At 42.0% G+C, this 17295-nt stretch overlaps 1 protein-coding gene across 2 annotated transcripts in view; it reads left to right on the plus strand.

The window, feature by feature from the left end:
• SMG9 (SMG9 nonsense mediated mRNA decay factor) overlaps positions 1-17295 on the plus strand; it is a 684281-nt gene that overhangs the window by 410266 nt on the left and 256720 nt on the right. For both annotated transcript variants that reach the window (XM_044080557.1, XM_044080556.1), the window contains exon 11: positions 11678-11803. In XM_044080557.1, coding sequence (XP_043936492.1) covers positions 11678-11803 — 126 coding nt within the window. The remainder of the gene's footprint in view (positions 1-11677; positions 11804-17295) is intronic.

Raw genomic sequence — 17295 nt, forward strand, 5'->3', positions numbered from 1 at the left:
ACAGGCTCAGCAGAGCTATTCTCATGCCTCACAAGTGGTCTCTGAATCAGGTAGTTGCGGATTTAATCTTCCGCAAATGGGGTCAGCCTTGCTGCGACCTTTTTGCCACCCCCTTCAACAGCAAATGTAGCAACTACTTCTCCCTTCTGCTTCCTGGTCACTCTCCCAGAGACGCTGTAGTCCACGATTGGCCTCAGGGACTTCTTTATGCCTTCCCTCCATTTCCCCTGATACCGAAACTCATTCAGAAAGCTATGTCGTTGGGTTGCAAAATGATCCTCATTGCCCCCTACTGGCCTCGACAGATATGGTTCCCATTCCCGCACCATTACCTTCTCGAGCGGCCTTGGACTCTGAATCCAATTCTAGACCTACTGATTCATCAATCAGCGAGCTGCATCAATCCCTTCAAACGCTCCAGCTCACAGCTTGGTAGCTCCACTTCCAACCTTAGCCAGGCTTCCCAGTATTAACCCGGCCGTACGCGACATTATTGTTTCCTCCCGTAAGTCTGCCACTAGAAGGACTTATGCTAGTAAATGGAAACATTTTTCTTGTTGGGCAGAGGATAGGAACATAGATCCCATCACAGCCCCTATCCATGAAATCTTGGAGTTCCTAACAGAACTCTTTCATTCGGAGTCCGCTTCTGCTACAATCAGGGTTCAATTAGCGGCCATTTCAAATTTTCATGTCAGGTTTTCTAATGCAAACATTATATCTCATAAGCTATGTAAAGCGTTTCTAAGAGGGGCTACTCTCCTTAAACCCCCAGTGAGAGATCCCCCTCCTCCTTGGACCTTAATTTGGTACTAACCTCATTAATTATGCCCCCTTTTGAACCGGCAGCTTCCTGCTCCATTAAGTTTCTATCTTGGAAAACTCTTTCTGGTAGCTATTACTTCAGCCAGGCGTGTCTCTGAACTTCAGGCACTATGCGTCCATCCTCCATACTTAGTATTTCATAACGACAGGGTCGCTCTGAGGACTAATCCCTCTTTCCTTCTGAAGGTCTGCTCAGAAAATAATTTGAACCAGTCTATAGACCTACCTGTGTTTTTCCCTAACCACACCAACTAGGCAGAATACAAGTTACATCAATTGGATGTTCATAGACCGTTGCGTTTCTGCCTGCATAGGACGAAGGGTATAAGGAAGTCTGACCAACTTTTACTTTCCTATGTTTGGTGCAAACAGGGTCTCCCAGTTTCCAAAGTGACCTTATCCAGGTGGTTGTCTCATATCATTACCTTTATCTATCAACTAAGGAACAAAGACTTGCCAATCAAACCAAAGGGTCATTCTACCAGGGCCTTAGCCACCTCTGTAGCCTTCCAGTCTAGGTTGCCCATGGACTCTATTTGTGCCGCTGCTACGTGGGCAAATCCTCATACCTTTATTTCTCATTACAAGTTGGATTTGGTCTCCAGAAGTAGAGCTGACTTTGGTTCCACTGTTCTGAAGAGTCTGTTCCAATGAGCCACCCAGGATTGTAGGTGCTAGGGACGCTGTCCCAACCAGCAAGAATGAAGGCGAGATTGACAACTTAACATAAAGAAGTTATGTACCTACCATAACGTTCCATGTTACTTGTCTTCATCTAGCCTTCTTTCTTGCGTCCCCCCCCCCTCCATCCCCATATCCTAATGGACCGAGAGGAATTCAGTTTACACTGGCTGAGTGTTCTCTGGTTTGTTTCCTTTACTGACTTAGACAGTAGGACAGGTATATTTAACCATTTGTTTGGAGGGGTTTCTTCCTACAGCTATGTCTGGGGTTAGCTATTTCAAACGAGATCTGGGTAGCCAGCGCTAGGCATCATGGGATAAGGGGTAGCCTTGAGCCAGTAAACAGCTCTCGAGCTTTTGAAGATGGCCGAGTCGGAGCCCAGGATCGGCTCCGATCCCAACCAGCAAGAAAGAAGGCGAGATGAAGACAACTAACATGGAACGTTATGGTAGGTACATAACTTCTTTATATTCAACATGTTGACAAACAAATGGGGGGAGCCCAGAGATAGACCTGTCTGCCTCCCCTCAGAACTACCAATTGGACAAATTCTGCACAAGGACTCCCCACAAACAAGCTTGGAAAGTGGATGCCCTGTCCTTTACTTGGACAAATTCTGCACAAGGACTCCCCACAAACAAGCTTGGAAAGTGGATGCCCTGTCCTTCACTAGGAAAAACCTATCAGTTTATGCCTTTCCACCTCTGCCTCTCCCCTCCAAAGTGCTACTAAAGATCAAACAGGACAAACCAAGGACAGTACTGATTGCACCAGACAGGCCATGCCAACACTGGTACCCCCTCTTGCGCAGTGTGACACTGCTGGAACCATGGCACCTGCCTCAGACTCCTTCCCTGCTGTCCCAGCAGGAGGGCCAGATTCTGCACTCACAGCTTCAAACCCTGAACCTTGCAGCCTGGCTAATTACCTGATCTCTCCGTTACCATCCCTCTGTAAGCAAGTGATGGATGTCATTCTGGAGTCAAGGAGGCCTAGTACTAGAAAATCCTATGCTGAAAAATGGAAAAAATTCTGTTCCTGGAGCCAAACTCAGGGGATGGGCACAGGAGTGCCTAATTTACTGCATATTCTTCAGTATTTAACTGAGATGCTTCACAGTGGCCTTTCCTTTTCTTCCATCAAAATTCATGCCTCAGCCATTTCAGCACATTACAGTACTGAGCCACCCCTCTTCTCTCATCCACTGCTGAAGCAATTCCTCAGAAGGGCCAAAAACTTAAGACCACCCAGGAGAGCCCCTACTCCAGCCTGGGACCTTAACTTTGTAATGGAAAAGCTCACGTTTTCTCCCTTTGAGCCAGATGCAAATGCAGACTTGAAATTCCTTTCTTGGAAAACTGCCTTCCTTCTAGCCATTACTTCAGTAAGAAGGGTGTCTGAATTACAAGCCCTCATGGCAGTGGAGCCTTTCATCATCTTTCATGCAGACAGGGTGTCCCTCAGGACCAATCCTTCCTTTATGCCCAAGGTGGTATCCAGTGTGGCCCTTAATCAGTCCATTCATTTGCCAACCTTCTTTTCTAATCTACAGAACAAAGGGGGACGAATACTGCACTCCTTGGATGTGCACAGACCACTTAGATTTTACTTGGACATGACTAAGCCTCTCGAAATCTTAACAGCTGCTGGTTACATTTGTTGCAGGGGCAGAGGGGAGGTCATTTCAAAGCAAACCATTTCTAAGTGGATAGGCCATTGTATTCATTTCTGCTATAAGCACCATGGAAAACCTACCCCACAAGGGGATAAGACCATATTCCACCAGTGGTGCATCTACCTCTACAGCCTTTCTCAGAGGTGTCCCTGCCAGGGACATCCTGGACGCTGCTACCTGGAGCTCTGTACATACCATCACCAAGCATTACCACTTGCCATTTTTTTCTAAATCCAGAGCTGGCTTTGCCACTGCAGTATTGCAGAGCCTTATAGCTGGTCCTAATGCTATCTAATTGCCTCCTCCCATCCTTAGCTTTGGGAATCTACCCAAATGTGAGGACTGCAACAGTGAAACACGAAGAACATAATAGCACAGTTGTGTACACTTACCATAAATGTAGATGTTCGATTGTATTCACTGTTGCAGTCCTGGTTACCCTCCATCCAGCCCCCTGATTTCTATTGACTATACCTCTGTTTTTGTTTATTATGCTTAAAGCTTTATGGTGTATTTGCTTTTTTGTTGAAGGTGTAACCTTGTATATTGTTGCTTCCCATTATGGGGGCACCTGACATCTGGGGCAAGAAAAACTGATGTAATGATGTCGGCTGCATGCTTTATACCCCTGACGTCATGGAAGATGAGACAGCAACTGACGCAGGACCCAAGACTTTGATAATCAGGCCGACTGAGGGCTACCTGCAAGCAGATAACCCAAATGTGATGACTGCAGCAGTGAATACACTCAAATATCTACATTTATGGTAAGTGTACATAACTGTACTTTCTGTCCAAGACAGTGAAGAGCATATTTTCCTTGTGCAACAGAGGCTGCCTCGAAATGCTCTTGTTCCCCCCCCCTTCTGTTTTCTTTTTTCTTCTTCCTACAGACATGCCTTGAGGCGATCTTCTGTCTAGCCTACAGAGCTTTGGAATGATCCAGTTCTGTGTGACCTCTTCCACATCCACAGAACAAATAACACCTTAAACACCTGCTCATGAAGTCTTGACTTCTACTAAAACATAAATAGGATCTGCTGGCAAGATAAATGTGTGTTAGAGAATTCTTTTTTTATGGAGAAGAATTTCTTTAGATATAAGTAGCTTTGCTTCCATGAGCCTCTGTGAGTAGAACCCGGATGAATGGATGGTCAGTTGCAAGTGCATCCCAGATCTGCACCCCCCCCCCCGACCTCATTAAAAGTGGTCAGAATTGAGAATTATTCATGTCTACGGGTACTTAACTATATGGGGTGTTGTTTCTGGGCTATAAATAGTCCACCAGTATATTAACCTGTTAATCTATGCACATTTTCTGCATGATTGTTGGCATCTATAGAAGTAGAGGAGAACAGGCTAAGCTTTTGGAGGTGTATTCAATGCCTCTCCGGATGTAGGGATAAGTCAGGATATGTCTGTATTGGTGAGTCATTTGAGTAGGCCTCCAAAAGGGCAGCTTGTTCTCCTCTACTTCCCTGGGTGCTGAAAAACATAAAAGAAACCTGAAATGTGCATAGGTTCATAAGTTAATATTAGGCTGTTGATCTGGTGGGACCACTTGCTAGTAGTAGAAACCCTTCATACTGGGAATGCGCGCCTCCTGACACAGATGCCCTGCACATGCAAGCTGCCTTTTACTGTCCCACTCACTTAGTCTGTGTGAGATACCTGTGTTGTCAGGGTAAGGATCCATATGCCTGCCTCTGCTTGTCCCTCCCCCATGCTTTGTGTCATACTTCTACCTCACACCTGTGGCTTTGACCTACCATATTTCTATATGTCTGTTACCACAGACCTGCCTACACAGGGCTGCTTGCAAAGTATACTCATTGCATTGTACTTTCCAAACCCCATGACAGTGCCATTTCTACCTGACATACCTTGTGCATACTTTGTCAAGTACTGCTGTCTGGCATATGTAGAGTGTGTGACTGCCATCCTAAGTTTAGGCTGCTATTTTAGCAGCTGTGGTTAGTTCCACTGGCGTGGTCATACCTCACAAAACTGGACACATAAAATTCATAGCAGATGTCCATAAAGAGGAGCATCCTCTCAACATGAAGTTGGGAACCAAAAAAGGTCTTCTGAAATCAAATGACTGTAGAGCTGTAACAAATATACAAGCTTGTTGCTACAGTCCTGTAAGTCGCAAATAGCTGGTGACAGCTTTTAATTCTTTTAACTGCATTTGCTGAATGGACCAGTATTGCAAGGAGTCAAGAAAAATGGACCAAGAACACAGCTGTCTGTGTTGGTCCATTTGTGTAGGTTTTAAAATGGGCAAGTATCACAACTGTTTTTATTTCTGGTTTCAATATGTTGTTAATTTGTTCAGTGGACCAACGGCACAGTGCAGCTAGAAAAACTTTCCAGTAGCATAGGTAGCACGAATCCCACTGTGCCATTGGTCCAAAAGGACAAATTGAAGCAGAAGAACAAACACTAAAATCAGAATACTGTTTTGAACATGGTGCAGCTGACTGGTATGAGTGTGGTCCAAATGTTACCTTGCTGGTATCCAAAGAGTAGACCATGTCTGCCAACTCCTTGCATGTCCCTTGGCCATGCAACATTGCACCAGAGGCATCCCAGTCTACTTTCCATGGTCTCTGCAGTTGTGTATTGCACCACATGCAATTGTATTCCTCACGTTTACACAAGTGAACTGCATAGGATCCATGTCCTTCTGCTTTTTGTGACACACTGCCTGCATTTCTATCCTTCTGTTAGAGCCATTTTGTACATTTTGCCATTTCATAGCTCACAGTGTTTTACTTCTATGCCTGACAGTATTATACAGTCTTGCAAATATTTTGGTTCATACGTTCATACTAGGCTAACTGCCCTTGCAAGCCATTTTAAGCCTAGCCAATTATCCCCTGTGAGATTCAGACCCTGTACCTTATGTTTGTAAGGCAAACGCCTTAACCATTAGGCCACTCTCCCACCCTGGTGTGCGTGTGTCTTATTTGTTGTCCTTCTTTTATATTTGTTTGTTTGTTTTTCTCTCTCAGTATTTTTTTCAGTGTTAGCAGCAGTCTCCTCACTGTTGAGCTGCACTGCAGTCTCCTGCATGGGCTTTAGTTGCCTCTAAGCCTGTCTTTCTTCTCTGTTTGTTCTTCCCCTTGACTGTCCTGTACGCCAGTTTTCTTCTTATTGATGACAGCAAATTGGTATTGATTTGCTGAGAAGTCCTTGTTATGGATCTCTGCAGTTCTTGTAATAGCATTTGATTATGTTTGGGTGTGCATTGTCTCAAATTTACTACGTGTGCTATTGGGTTCCTTGGGTCACGTGACCATAATCATGCAGTACTCTTTCTGTGATTTGTTTTTTGTCAGCACATTCCTTAATTAGTTGATCTGAATTGCACTAATGGTCACCTAGTATATTGTTGATCAGCTTTGTGCCATACTACTGTCATTACTTTGATGAAGCTAATTAGCCATTACATGGACATATAACCGATGTTTCTGAATCTCAGGTAGTATCTAAACTACTGAATGTTCTCCACTGCAGCAGTATCAGACACAATATTTTTAAATCAACAATCAGAACAGGTGATTTTTTTGTTTTACAGAAGTTAAATAGCTGTGACAAAAAAGCAGTTGTATTTTTGTTGATACTACACATGTAATTCATGTGCAGTATATACATATGTGCATCTTTGAGATGCTGAAACTGTCTTTGTAAAGTCATTTTACTTTGAGTTTATTGCAGTATATTGCATTTGTTTATGATGATGCTGTAATGTGAGCAATGCATGTAATGTACCCGTCAGTATTTGTTATTGCTTAACTTGTACAGCTGGAAAATTATTTCATTTATTAGCATTCATAAGTCAGCATGAAACTCCTGTTGTAAGAGTACTTCCTTCTTGCAACTTTATATTGCTTGGAGTGTGAAGGGAGGAAATGGGAAAGAAAAAAAATGTGTATATACGGAAGTACACCCAGTAGGAATTAAAAGAGCAGATAAAAGGGTCTACTAAGTATAGTTCACCTGCATATAACAAGAGTTAAGGCAGAAGCAGTGTACACAAAATAGTACAGCTGTATCTGGGGTCTTGTGGGGGCAACAGGACTACTAAAGTATTGGGCCATACTACTACCTTTTTTATGGGAGACTAAAACTTTTACAAAAGAGGAGGATTAGCTTCCTCAGCAGAATGCAAATATTTATATACCTTTGTCTGTTTATGATTTTGATCTGTAGTATTGTTGCCTTTTTGAATGTGCAGATCTTTTTAAAAATTGTGACTTTACAAGCTGATGAATGAAGGGAAGGAGAAAAGCCAAGACAAATATTAATAGGTAAAATTCTGTCTTTAATGATATAGAAGCAAATGAAAAGAGGGTACAAAAGTAAAAATTACACTACATGAAGAAATCTCTGTACATTTGTTAATCCTGTAAGTTCACTGGACACGCGTCTCTTTTTGGGGGTGACCAGGGAGCACTGGCTGTGTTTAAGTGACTTTCTTAAAGTCACACTTTGGGCAAGTGGAGGTGAAAGGAATCAAAACCCTGTACCCTTGGATACAGGAAGCATTTCCTTAACAGTTCACAGTTGTTTTCCTGTGCATTAACTGCAAGAGCTGTGGGAGGTATAGTTTGAAACTTGTCTATTGAAAGATGAATGGGTTGATATAGCCAGTCAGATGTACAAGAGTACTTTTATTTTCTTAAAAAATCAAGCTGTATGTTGTAATGTTGCAGGAAACTTAAGTAACTCTGATTATAGCAAATGAATTAACAAGATATTTTAAAGAAAGGTATTATGCAGGAAGTGAGAGGCAGGGAAGAGGAGGGAGTATTTACTGTAATAGCAAGGGAGCCCCTGATTATAATTGAAGACTTAATCGACAGAGAAACGAGGTGTATGGAATTGAGAGGGTTGTAACTTGGTAAAAAATAATGCGAGGGAACATGCATGTCACCCTCCAAAAGTGAACAGTTGCAATTAAAAAAAATACATGTTGGGTAAAATGGTTTTGTTCAGTAGGACGTGTATTGAGGATGGGAGGGTGCATCACAATGAATAGACTAGATGTAGATGCAAAGAGAGAAGGTTCATGAAAGTATACATGTAAGATTCTGGCCTGTCTGATGTGGCAGTTTGTTCTCCCCCTCTCCCAACTAACACATCTACACAATACCTGTTTTTTTCTACATATAATACTAGATCCAGGGTACATGGGATGTATATGACACAAGCCCATGTCTGTATGGCTGAAGTGTTGCTTCAAATAATTCAACCCAAGTTTTCCAGATCCTTTAGTTTAGTAAGAGCTACAAGGCCAAGCATTCACCGATTACCTAAAGATTCAGTTTTTTTGCACATGGTGTAAACTAAAGGTAGTAGTGGTGTGAACAAAAGTGAGCAGCGGTGTTAGATTTGACACAGTCTAAAGACCAAGAAATATGGAAAATGATAATGGGGCATATATAAGGAATCTAAAAGAATTAAAGGAATTACAAAATGGCAAAACTCATTATGTCCCCATTCAGCAGGAAGAAATGTAATGGGCAAAAGCAAGAAATAACTTAAGTACATTTGGATAGACTCGGTCACTACAATAAAAGAAGCAGTAAGATGTGAGTATTTAGAGTAATGCCTCCATAGTCTAAAAATGTCTGGCACAAAAATTAAAGCAGCAAACAGTTTCAAGGGGAGCAGAGAAATATTTGATGCACATAAGGACAAGATGACTATGGACTCCATAAGAATTGTTGAGATATTTAGAGATTTTCTCTAGTGAGTTTTGCAGAAACAAATGAGAAGAGAGGAATCTTTCAGAGGAAGTATAGTTTTTCCTGACTAGATGACACCTTCCCTACCTCCAGCAGAAGCAGCAAAGTTTAATTTCTCTGATTAGTAAGGAAAAGGTTAACATTCAGTTGACTGTTATTAACAGGAACTTCATGTTGATATTGGCTTCCTTGTAAAACCTGGTTCTCCAGGAAGATCTAAATCAAATTATTGTTCATAGAAAGAAGACAGAGGACTTTGTGTAAAAAGTTCAGTTTCATATTGGGTCTCGGGCACCAGAAGGCATGAACAAAAAACTGGTAAGCAGAGCATACTTGATTTAACAGGATAAAAAGCACCTGCTGTTAGAGAAATTGAAACGGGACTAGAAAATTAAGTATAACAGTAGAATGGGGAGACTGGAAAGAAATGTTCCTGGCGCCTAGGCATGCCACTATATCAAGAAAGTTCAGAATACTTGCATAGTAATGCCTGCATAAATGTTTTTCCATCCCTTGTAGGCTACAGAAAATATTTCCAACAGTAGTTAATACTTGTTTGGAGATGTATGAATACTAAACATGGAGATTTGAAACCATATGTTTTGGTTGCGTTCGGAACTAGTAACATTCAGGTATTTACAAAAAGCTTTAAATGAGATATTTAACCGTAGAGTAGAGCTGTCAAAAGCATGTTTATGCTCTGTTGCAGTTGGAATCCTAAAATGACAAACCACCAGGAGGCCCTAATGAGTTCATTCTTATTGGTAGATAAGATAGCAAAATCTAAAAGGTGGTTGTCTATATTTTAACCGTCTTTTAACAATAAGGATTTCCTGAAATCCTCAGACGTGAATGAGATATCTTTTTTTCTGTCTCTCTTGTTTACTATTACTATATAGTTAAGAATGTCCTAATGTTTGCTTTTGGCAGTGACGATAAGTACCAGTTGATTTGGAAATGTCTGTAATTAGTTTGATTCACTGAGTCTTGCTAAGCCTAAGGTTTGTTTGTTTTTTTTTTTTTTTTGCTAGCACAGTATTTTTGTCCCAGATTTCTTTTGTAATGAGTGTGGTCTTGCCAGACAGCAAAATCTTTATACAGATAGAGGCGTGTACCAGCAAGTGTGAAATTTCCCAGGTATCTGTATCAACACTTTTTTTGCTCAGCTACATTGTTAAGATACATTTAAGTCTGCAGTTAACCCACATTTACAGATGACATTTTAGAAGAATGGGTGCATTGATTTTTATTTGGAAATGCTTGAGTAAAAGATGGCAAACAAAATACTGACAATATATGCATATTCCTGAGATATGTAAATGCAACCCCAACCCTCTAAATGTGGCCTACCCCAAATTTGCATCTTATCTTTGTTAGCTGTGTATGCTGAGAGTTGCTTGATTGACATTCCATTTGTCTGTTTTTTCATTTAATCCCTTTTCTTGGAAGTGGTATAAACAGCCTGGATTGGATCAGTCTACATAATATGGAAGCTTAGTTATGAAAGTAGCATTTAGTGTAGGTATGGGTAGGACTGCATGTAAAATGAAGTAAACCTGTGAATAGTTTGCTTAAGCAGTTTTACTAAAGAAACTGGAGGATAAATGCTGGGTTGCTGTTTCATATAATGTTTTTGACTGACAGCTGAATGGCTGCTTTTAGCAGTAGAGCACAAATATAATTTGTCAAAATGTTGAAATGTTAAAGGGAAGATTTGTTATAATATAATTGGATTAAGCCGTTGTGTTCACAGAGACAGGTACAAAGTTCCTGCCTAAGGTGAAAAAAGTCTTCATCTTTTATTTTTATATGTATAATTAATAACCTGTATTTAAGTAGAATTTCTGTTCATGCAGAATGTTGTTAAACTAGAACTCAACAAGAACCCAGAAACACAAGGATTCATATAAGCAACAGTCTCAAATTTTGCACACAGAGGTGTAGCTGGCTCAACCAGCTCCCTGTCCTAGTCCCACAACATGCCCCCCCCCAGCACTTCAGTGAAAGAGCAAAACAAAAAAAAAAGTCTGCAATCGGGTACCTGGAATTCTTGCAAGGATTTCTGAGGCCTTCCCTGACCCTCTTTCCTCACATTGTAGTTAAAAAAAAAAAAATCTTTTTCTTTTAAACTGTAGCAAACTGCTCACTACAAATGTAGCAAAATGGCAAGCAGTTGCTATAGTTTAGGCCATGCTTGGAGTACTACAGCGCTCAGGTTTCAAAAAAAAAAAAAAACCTGCAGTGTAGCAAGCATTTGCAACAGGTAGTTTAGACCACGCACAGACCACTACAGTGCTCAGGTTTTACTAGAAAAAAAAAAGGGTGGGGGTAAAAAAAATCTTTTAAACTATAGCAGACTGCTTGCTCCAGCTTTACTTTAGACCACATATGGAGTGTTACAGTGTTTAGGTTTGACAGCAGGTGCAGCATTAAAGAGCAGTCTGGATTGACCAATTGCACCAATGCTTTGCACCTGGGCAGTTGCCCCCTTCACCCCCACCCTAGCTACACTACAGTTTATACCTGTAGAATGTAATGAAATAGTGCAGTACAATATTGTTCAGAACTGAGTGAAATGTAAAACTAATGCAGAAATATTACAGTAAGTGAATAGTAAAATAAATGAAATTTGAAAATGTCTGTGTGACCTATTATCATAGATTTCCAGTTCTTCACTTTTGTATGAATGCAGTGTTTTTAGTATATATAGACACTTACTCCATTTATTTTTTCTCAGGCATACTTTCCATGCTGGATTGTAAAGTTTTCCCAGGCTTGTCTAGTGATTACTTGGATTCAGAAGTCAACTTGTTTTTGCTTCCTGTGATGGAAAGTGATGGAGAAGAGAATATATTGAGAGCAGGTAAAATATCCATTTTTTTCATCAACTTAATTATTATTGTCCAGTTTAGTCTTGCAAGAATACACATGCAGATTTAGCCCTGAATCCGATGTTCTTCATCTCACATTGCTGCAGTCCTTACTTATGGGTAGTCCGCTGTCCTCGGTGGTCATGGGCGCACAGCCCTGACATCAGAGCGCCAGGGTATAAAAGCGCATGACCGACGTCATATCCTCAGTCTTTTTTGCCGCATGGTCCGATGCAGAAGCAGCGTTGCAGGCTTGTTCTGAAATTTTTCGTTTGAGTTTCAGACATACCAAGTTGGCTGGGAGCATCTTTGTTTTTCTTGCCTCAGTTATTTACCGGATGTCAGAAAAAGTGAATAATTGTATTTCTTGTGGGAAGCAGATACCGCATAGTGATTACCACCGCTTTGTATCCCTTGCTTGGGAGTTGGGTGTCGGTTTTGTGCTAGGTTTAATAAGCGCACTATTAAGAGAAGGCTAGATTGCGCTAGGTTAGTCTTTGGCAAGCGGTGTAACTATAATATGCCGCCGGATCCTACAAATCTGTTAAGCCTAGACAGGATGATTGGTCCTTTAGAGACTGCAGTGGAACAGGTGGATCCGGCTGAAGTTTCTGTTGAGTCTCAAAACCTTGATTTTACAGGATGTGGCCTCACAGGAGTCAGGTCAGGCTGAAGGGGCCTCTCAGGTTACTGTTCTCCCTTCTTTGCCTAAGGGGGTTAGGCCTTCTGCTACTGTTTCTAGGGCTCCTTCTAAGGGCAGGTCTGTGTTGCCTTCTTCTGGAGTTAGTTCTGGTTCTTCAGGGTCTGTACCTAAGAAGCATATGCTTAAAATGGCAGAAGATTTGATTACTTTAATTAGGGGTTCCATGCCCCCTCCTGATAAGAGGCCCAGGGTAGAGCCAGAGTTGGAAATTTTGGAGCAGGCCTCAGATGATTCTGAGTCTTCTGCTGAAGATATTCAAGATTTTCCTCCTTATTGATTCGATGCAGAGGATTCTACTCCTTCTGCTTCCTCCAGAGGATTTTTCATTTTCAGAAACCTTACACTCTATGAGGGAACATTTTAAGTGGGAAGGACAGGACTACTCAGATTCCAGAAAGAGGCTTAGAGAGTTCTTGTTTTTACCACAGCACAGACCCTTGGCTATTCCTCCTGTTTTGGATGTTGTTCAGGATGTTTTTCGAGGCCTCATTTAATCCAGATTCTATGCCTCCTGCACCAGTTAAACCGGACAGGTATTATAGGGTACCTGAGGCTCATAAATACCTGTATAAGAGTCCTAGACCCAGAAACTATTAGTCAGGGGCCTAAGGGTGTTAGAGCTTCTGTTGTAAAGAATCCGGTTCCTCTAGATAAGGAAGCTAGAGCTTTGGACAGATGGGGTAAGAAGGTGTACACCTCTTCTACTTTAGCAATGAGGGCTTTAAATTGCCAGTTTCATATGTTGAAATATCAGAATTTCCTCCTTTCTCAGCTAAAATCTAAAGTGGATGCTTTGGCAGAGGGCATAGAGTGTAAAGAATTGCAAGATTTGGTACATGTTTCTGAACAGGTGGGGAAACATTCTTTGCAGTGTGGCTTTGATGCTTTGCAGGCTTCTTATAGAGTGGCTGCCACTGGTTCAGTTCTTCGTAGGCATGCCTGGCTTAAGGATCAGAATTTATCTGAGCATGTTAAGTCTAGAATTCTGGATGCCCTTTACAGTCCGAAGTTTTGTTTGGTCCTCCTGTGGAGTCTGTTTTGAAGAAAATGGAGGACAAGGCTAAGTCTATGCAGACTGTTAAAGATTTTTGCAGGTTCAACCTCCTAAGTTTAGTAGAAATTGGCCGCTAAGGGGTGGACGTACCCTTCTTCTGATTCCCAGTCTAGGGGTAGATCTAGGCGTGGTAGGGGCAGAGCTCAGAGTACCTTTAGGCCTAGAACATGGAGTTCGCCTGCTCAATCTGCTGGTGAGGGTAGGGGCCAGTCCTTTCGTAAACAGGCCCAATGACCTGCATTTTCAGCTGCCAGATTCTTCTTGCCTGGCAGCTCCTTTGGGAGGAAAGCTCTCTTCAAGCAAAATTGGTTTTAATCACCCAAGACAAATGGGTGTTGGACATTATAAACAAAGGTTACAAGTTTTATTTCCATACCTTGCCTCCATTCAAAGGTATGCCAGACATTCCTCCTCGGCAAAGGATGGAGGCTCACAAACAGATTTCATTACTTCTTCACATGGGAGCCATACAGCCAGTACCTCCTTCAGAAGTGGGTCTAGGGTTTTATTCCCTGTTTCTAGTACCAAAGAAAGGGAACACGTGGAGACCGATTTTGGATTTATCTCTCCTCAACACTTATTTGGACATTCCAAAGTTCAAAATGTTGACTTTACAACAGCTTTTGCCTCTGCTGGGAAAAGATCACTGGATGGTAACTCTGGATCTCAAGGAGGCTTATCTTCATGTTCCTATCAGGCCCAGTTGCAGGAAGTACCTGCTGAGCTGGAAATTTACATTATCAGTTCTCTGCATTGCCCTTTGGCTTATCTACTGCCCAGAGTGTTCACAAAGGTTCTGGCTCCAGTGATAGCCTTTTTCAGGATGGAAGGAATACAAATTTATCCTTATTTGGACGATTGCCTGATTATTGCACAAGACAAGGACGAGCTTCTTCAGCATCTACAGTATGTGATGGTAGTGTTAAGATGCCTAGGGTATTCTGTGAACGAAACAAAGTCCAGTCTAGTACCCTCTCAGGACATGTGCTTTCTGGGTGTGAGACTGAATACAGCTTCCCAGATGGCCTTTTGACCCCGGACAAACAGAAAAGTCTTTCACTTTATTTCCATCAAATGTCTCTACAGTCCAGGCTGACTGCAAGGACAGTCCTTCAAGCCTTGGGGTTCATGGCATCTTGTATTCTGGTGCTTCCCAATGCCAAATTGCATATGAGGAAGCTTCAATGGTATCTCAAAAATCTATGGACACAACACTGCCAGGATCTAGACACTGTCATTCAGATAATACCTTGCATTCGGAAGGAATTTTTGTGGTGGGCTCAGGAATGTCACCTAAACAAGGGACTCTCTGTGACCCGACCAGAGGCGAGTCAGATTCTAACGACGGATGCCTCGGACAAGGCTTGGGGAGCACACCTCAATGGAAAATGGGTGCAAGACACGTGGCCTGCCAGACTTCAACATTTGCATATCAACTTGAAGGAGATGTTAGCAGTACAATTTGCATTGATGGCTTTCAAGGATTTACTTCACCCAGGGCAGGTGTTGATTCTAACGGACAACACTACTGTCATGTGGTACATCAACAAGCAAGGGGGAACTCATTCTTACCCTCTCTGCAGACAAGCGATGATTTTGTGGGAGACAGCTCTCAGTTACAACCTCAATCTTCAGGCAAGGTTTCTGCCAGGAGCACAGAACTCCTTAGCAGATGTATTGAGCAGACAAATAGTGGATCCTCACGAGTGGAAATTGGATCCTCAGGTATTTCAAAAGTTGACAGTGTCATGGGGAACTCCAGACATAGATCTGTTCGCTTCTCCACTAAATTACCAGTTGCCAAAGTTTTGCACAAAAAGGTTTCATCCCACAGCTTGGAAGGTGGACGCTCTGTCATTCAGTTGGAACAATCTTCATGTATATGCCTTTCCACCTCTACCTCTTCTACCCAAGGTTCTCTTGAAGGCCAGGCAAGACAAGCCATCCATGATCCTGATAGCACCGGATTGGCCTCGACAACACTGGTACCCACTACTGAGGAGTTTGGTCCGAGCCTCCATGGCCTCTGCCTTTGATTCCACACCTTTTGTCTCAGGAGGGCAATCACTTTCTCAATGTCAGAATTCAGTCTCTGCATCTGACAGCCTGGCATATTCTGTTTTAGATTCTGGAGGTTCTCAGCTTCCACAACAAGTTTTGAATGTTATTTTGGAGGCCAGGAGGCCTAGTACAAGGAAAGTTTATGCTGATAAATGGAGGAGATTTTTTATTTGGAGCAAAGGGAAGGACTTTGATGTTTCCAAGCCTAATTTGAGTGCTTCCTTACAATATCTTACTGAGTTATTAGACAAATGTTTGTCCTTCTCCTCCATAAAGGTTCATGCTGCAGCCATTTCGGCTAATTATGACTGTGACCCTCCTTTATTCTCTCATCCTTTGTTTAAGCAGTTTCTCAGAGGGGCAAAGAACATAAGACCCCACGTAGAGCTCCTACTCCTGCTTGGGATCTCAATTTTGTGTTGGAAAAGCTTACTCTACAACCTTTTGAGCCTGCAGCTACTGCCGAGTTAAAGTATTTGTCATGGAAAACTGCTTTTTTGTTGGCCATTACTTCTGCAAGAAGGGTTTCTGAATTACAGGCCCTTATGGCAGTGGAGCCTTTCTTGATTTTTCATAAGGATAGGGTATCTTTGCACTAATCCTTCCTTTATGCCTAAAGTGGTTTCTAGTGTGGCCTTAAACCAAACTATTCATTTGCCTACTTTTATGCAAATCCTCAAAATAAAGGGGAGAAGATTTTGCATACTTTGGATATTCACAGGCAGTTGCGTTATTATTTGAGCAGAACCAAGGAGTTCAGACAGTCTCAGCAGTTGTTTGTTTCTTTTGCTTTGGGTTCACAGGGTAGACCTGTTTCAAAACAAACTATTTCTAAATGGATTGGGTTTTGTATTTCTTTGTTTTTCCCATCATGGTAAGGAGATTCCGACTGGAACCAGACCTCATTCCACTAGAGCTACTGCAACTTCTACTGCGTTTCTGAGGGGTAGCTACAAAGGATATTTTGGAAGCAGCCACTTGGAGTTCAGTACATACTTTTTTAAACATTACCACCTTCCTCTTTATTCTAAGTCTAGGGCTGGATTTGCCACTGCAATACAGGGCATTTTAGCAGCCCCTAATGCTTTATAATTTTTCCAACCTCCCTTTCCTGTTGCTTTGGGATTCTACCCATAAGTAAGGACTGCAGCAATGTGAGATGAAGAACATAGTACAGTTTTGTACCTACCATAAATGTAGATGTTCAAGATCCACATTGCTGCAGTCCAATTCTCCCTCCTTCCCTCTGTAGCTTAGCATGGTTATATGGTTTGGGTGATGGCTGTAGTTGGGCATATCTTTTGGGAAGGTACTCTGTTTTTTGGCTGTGGCCTTTCTTTTAGGGCCTTCTGACATCTGGGGCAAGAAAAGACTGAGGATATGACGTCGGTCATGCGCTTTTATACCCTGACGCTCTGATGTCAGGGCTGTGCCCCCATGACCGACGTCAGCCTAATACTTTGGTATTCGGGCCGACCGAGGACAGCGGACTACCCATAAGTAAGGACTGCAGCAATGTGGATCTTCGAACATCTACATTTATGGTAGGTATAAAACTGTACTTTATGAATCTGGGAAAAAAAAAGTTTTCAAATTTTAAACAAAGGCTCATGCGTTTTCTAGAAAAATCGAACCATATACCTTTCTAAAAGTAGGTAGTCTCAAAG

Source organism: Protopterus annectens, chromosome 8.part0, assembly GCF_019279795.1.
Source record: "Protopterus annectens isolate FY-2018-M chromosome 8.part0, PAN1.0, whole genome shotgun sequence".
In the NCBI taxonomy this organism is placed as follows: domain Eukaryota; kingdom Metazoa; phylum Chordata; order Ceratodontiformes; family Protopteridae; genus Protopterus; species Protopterus annectens.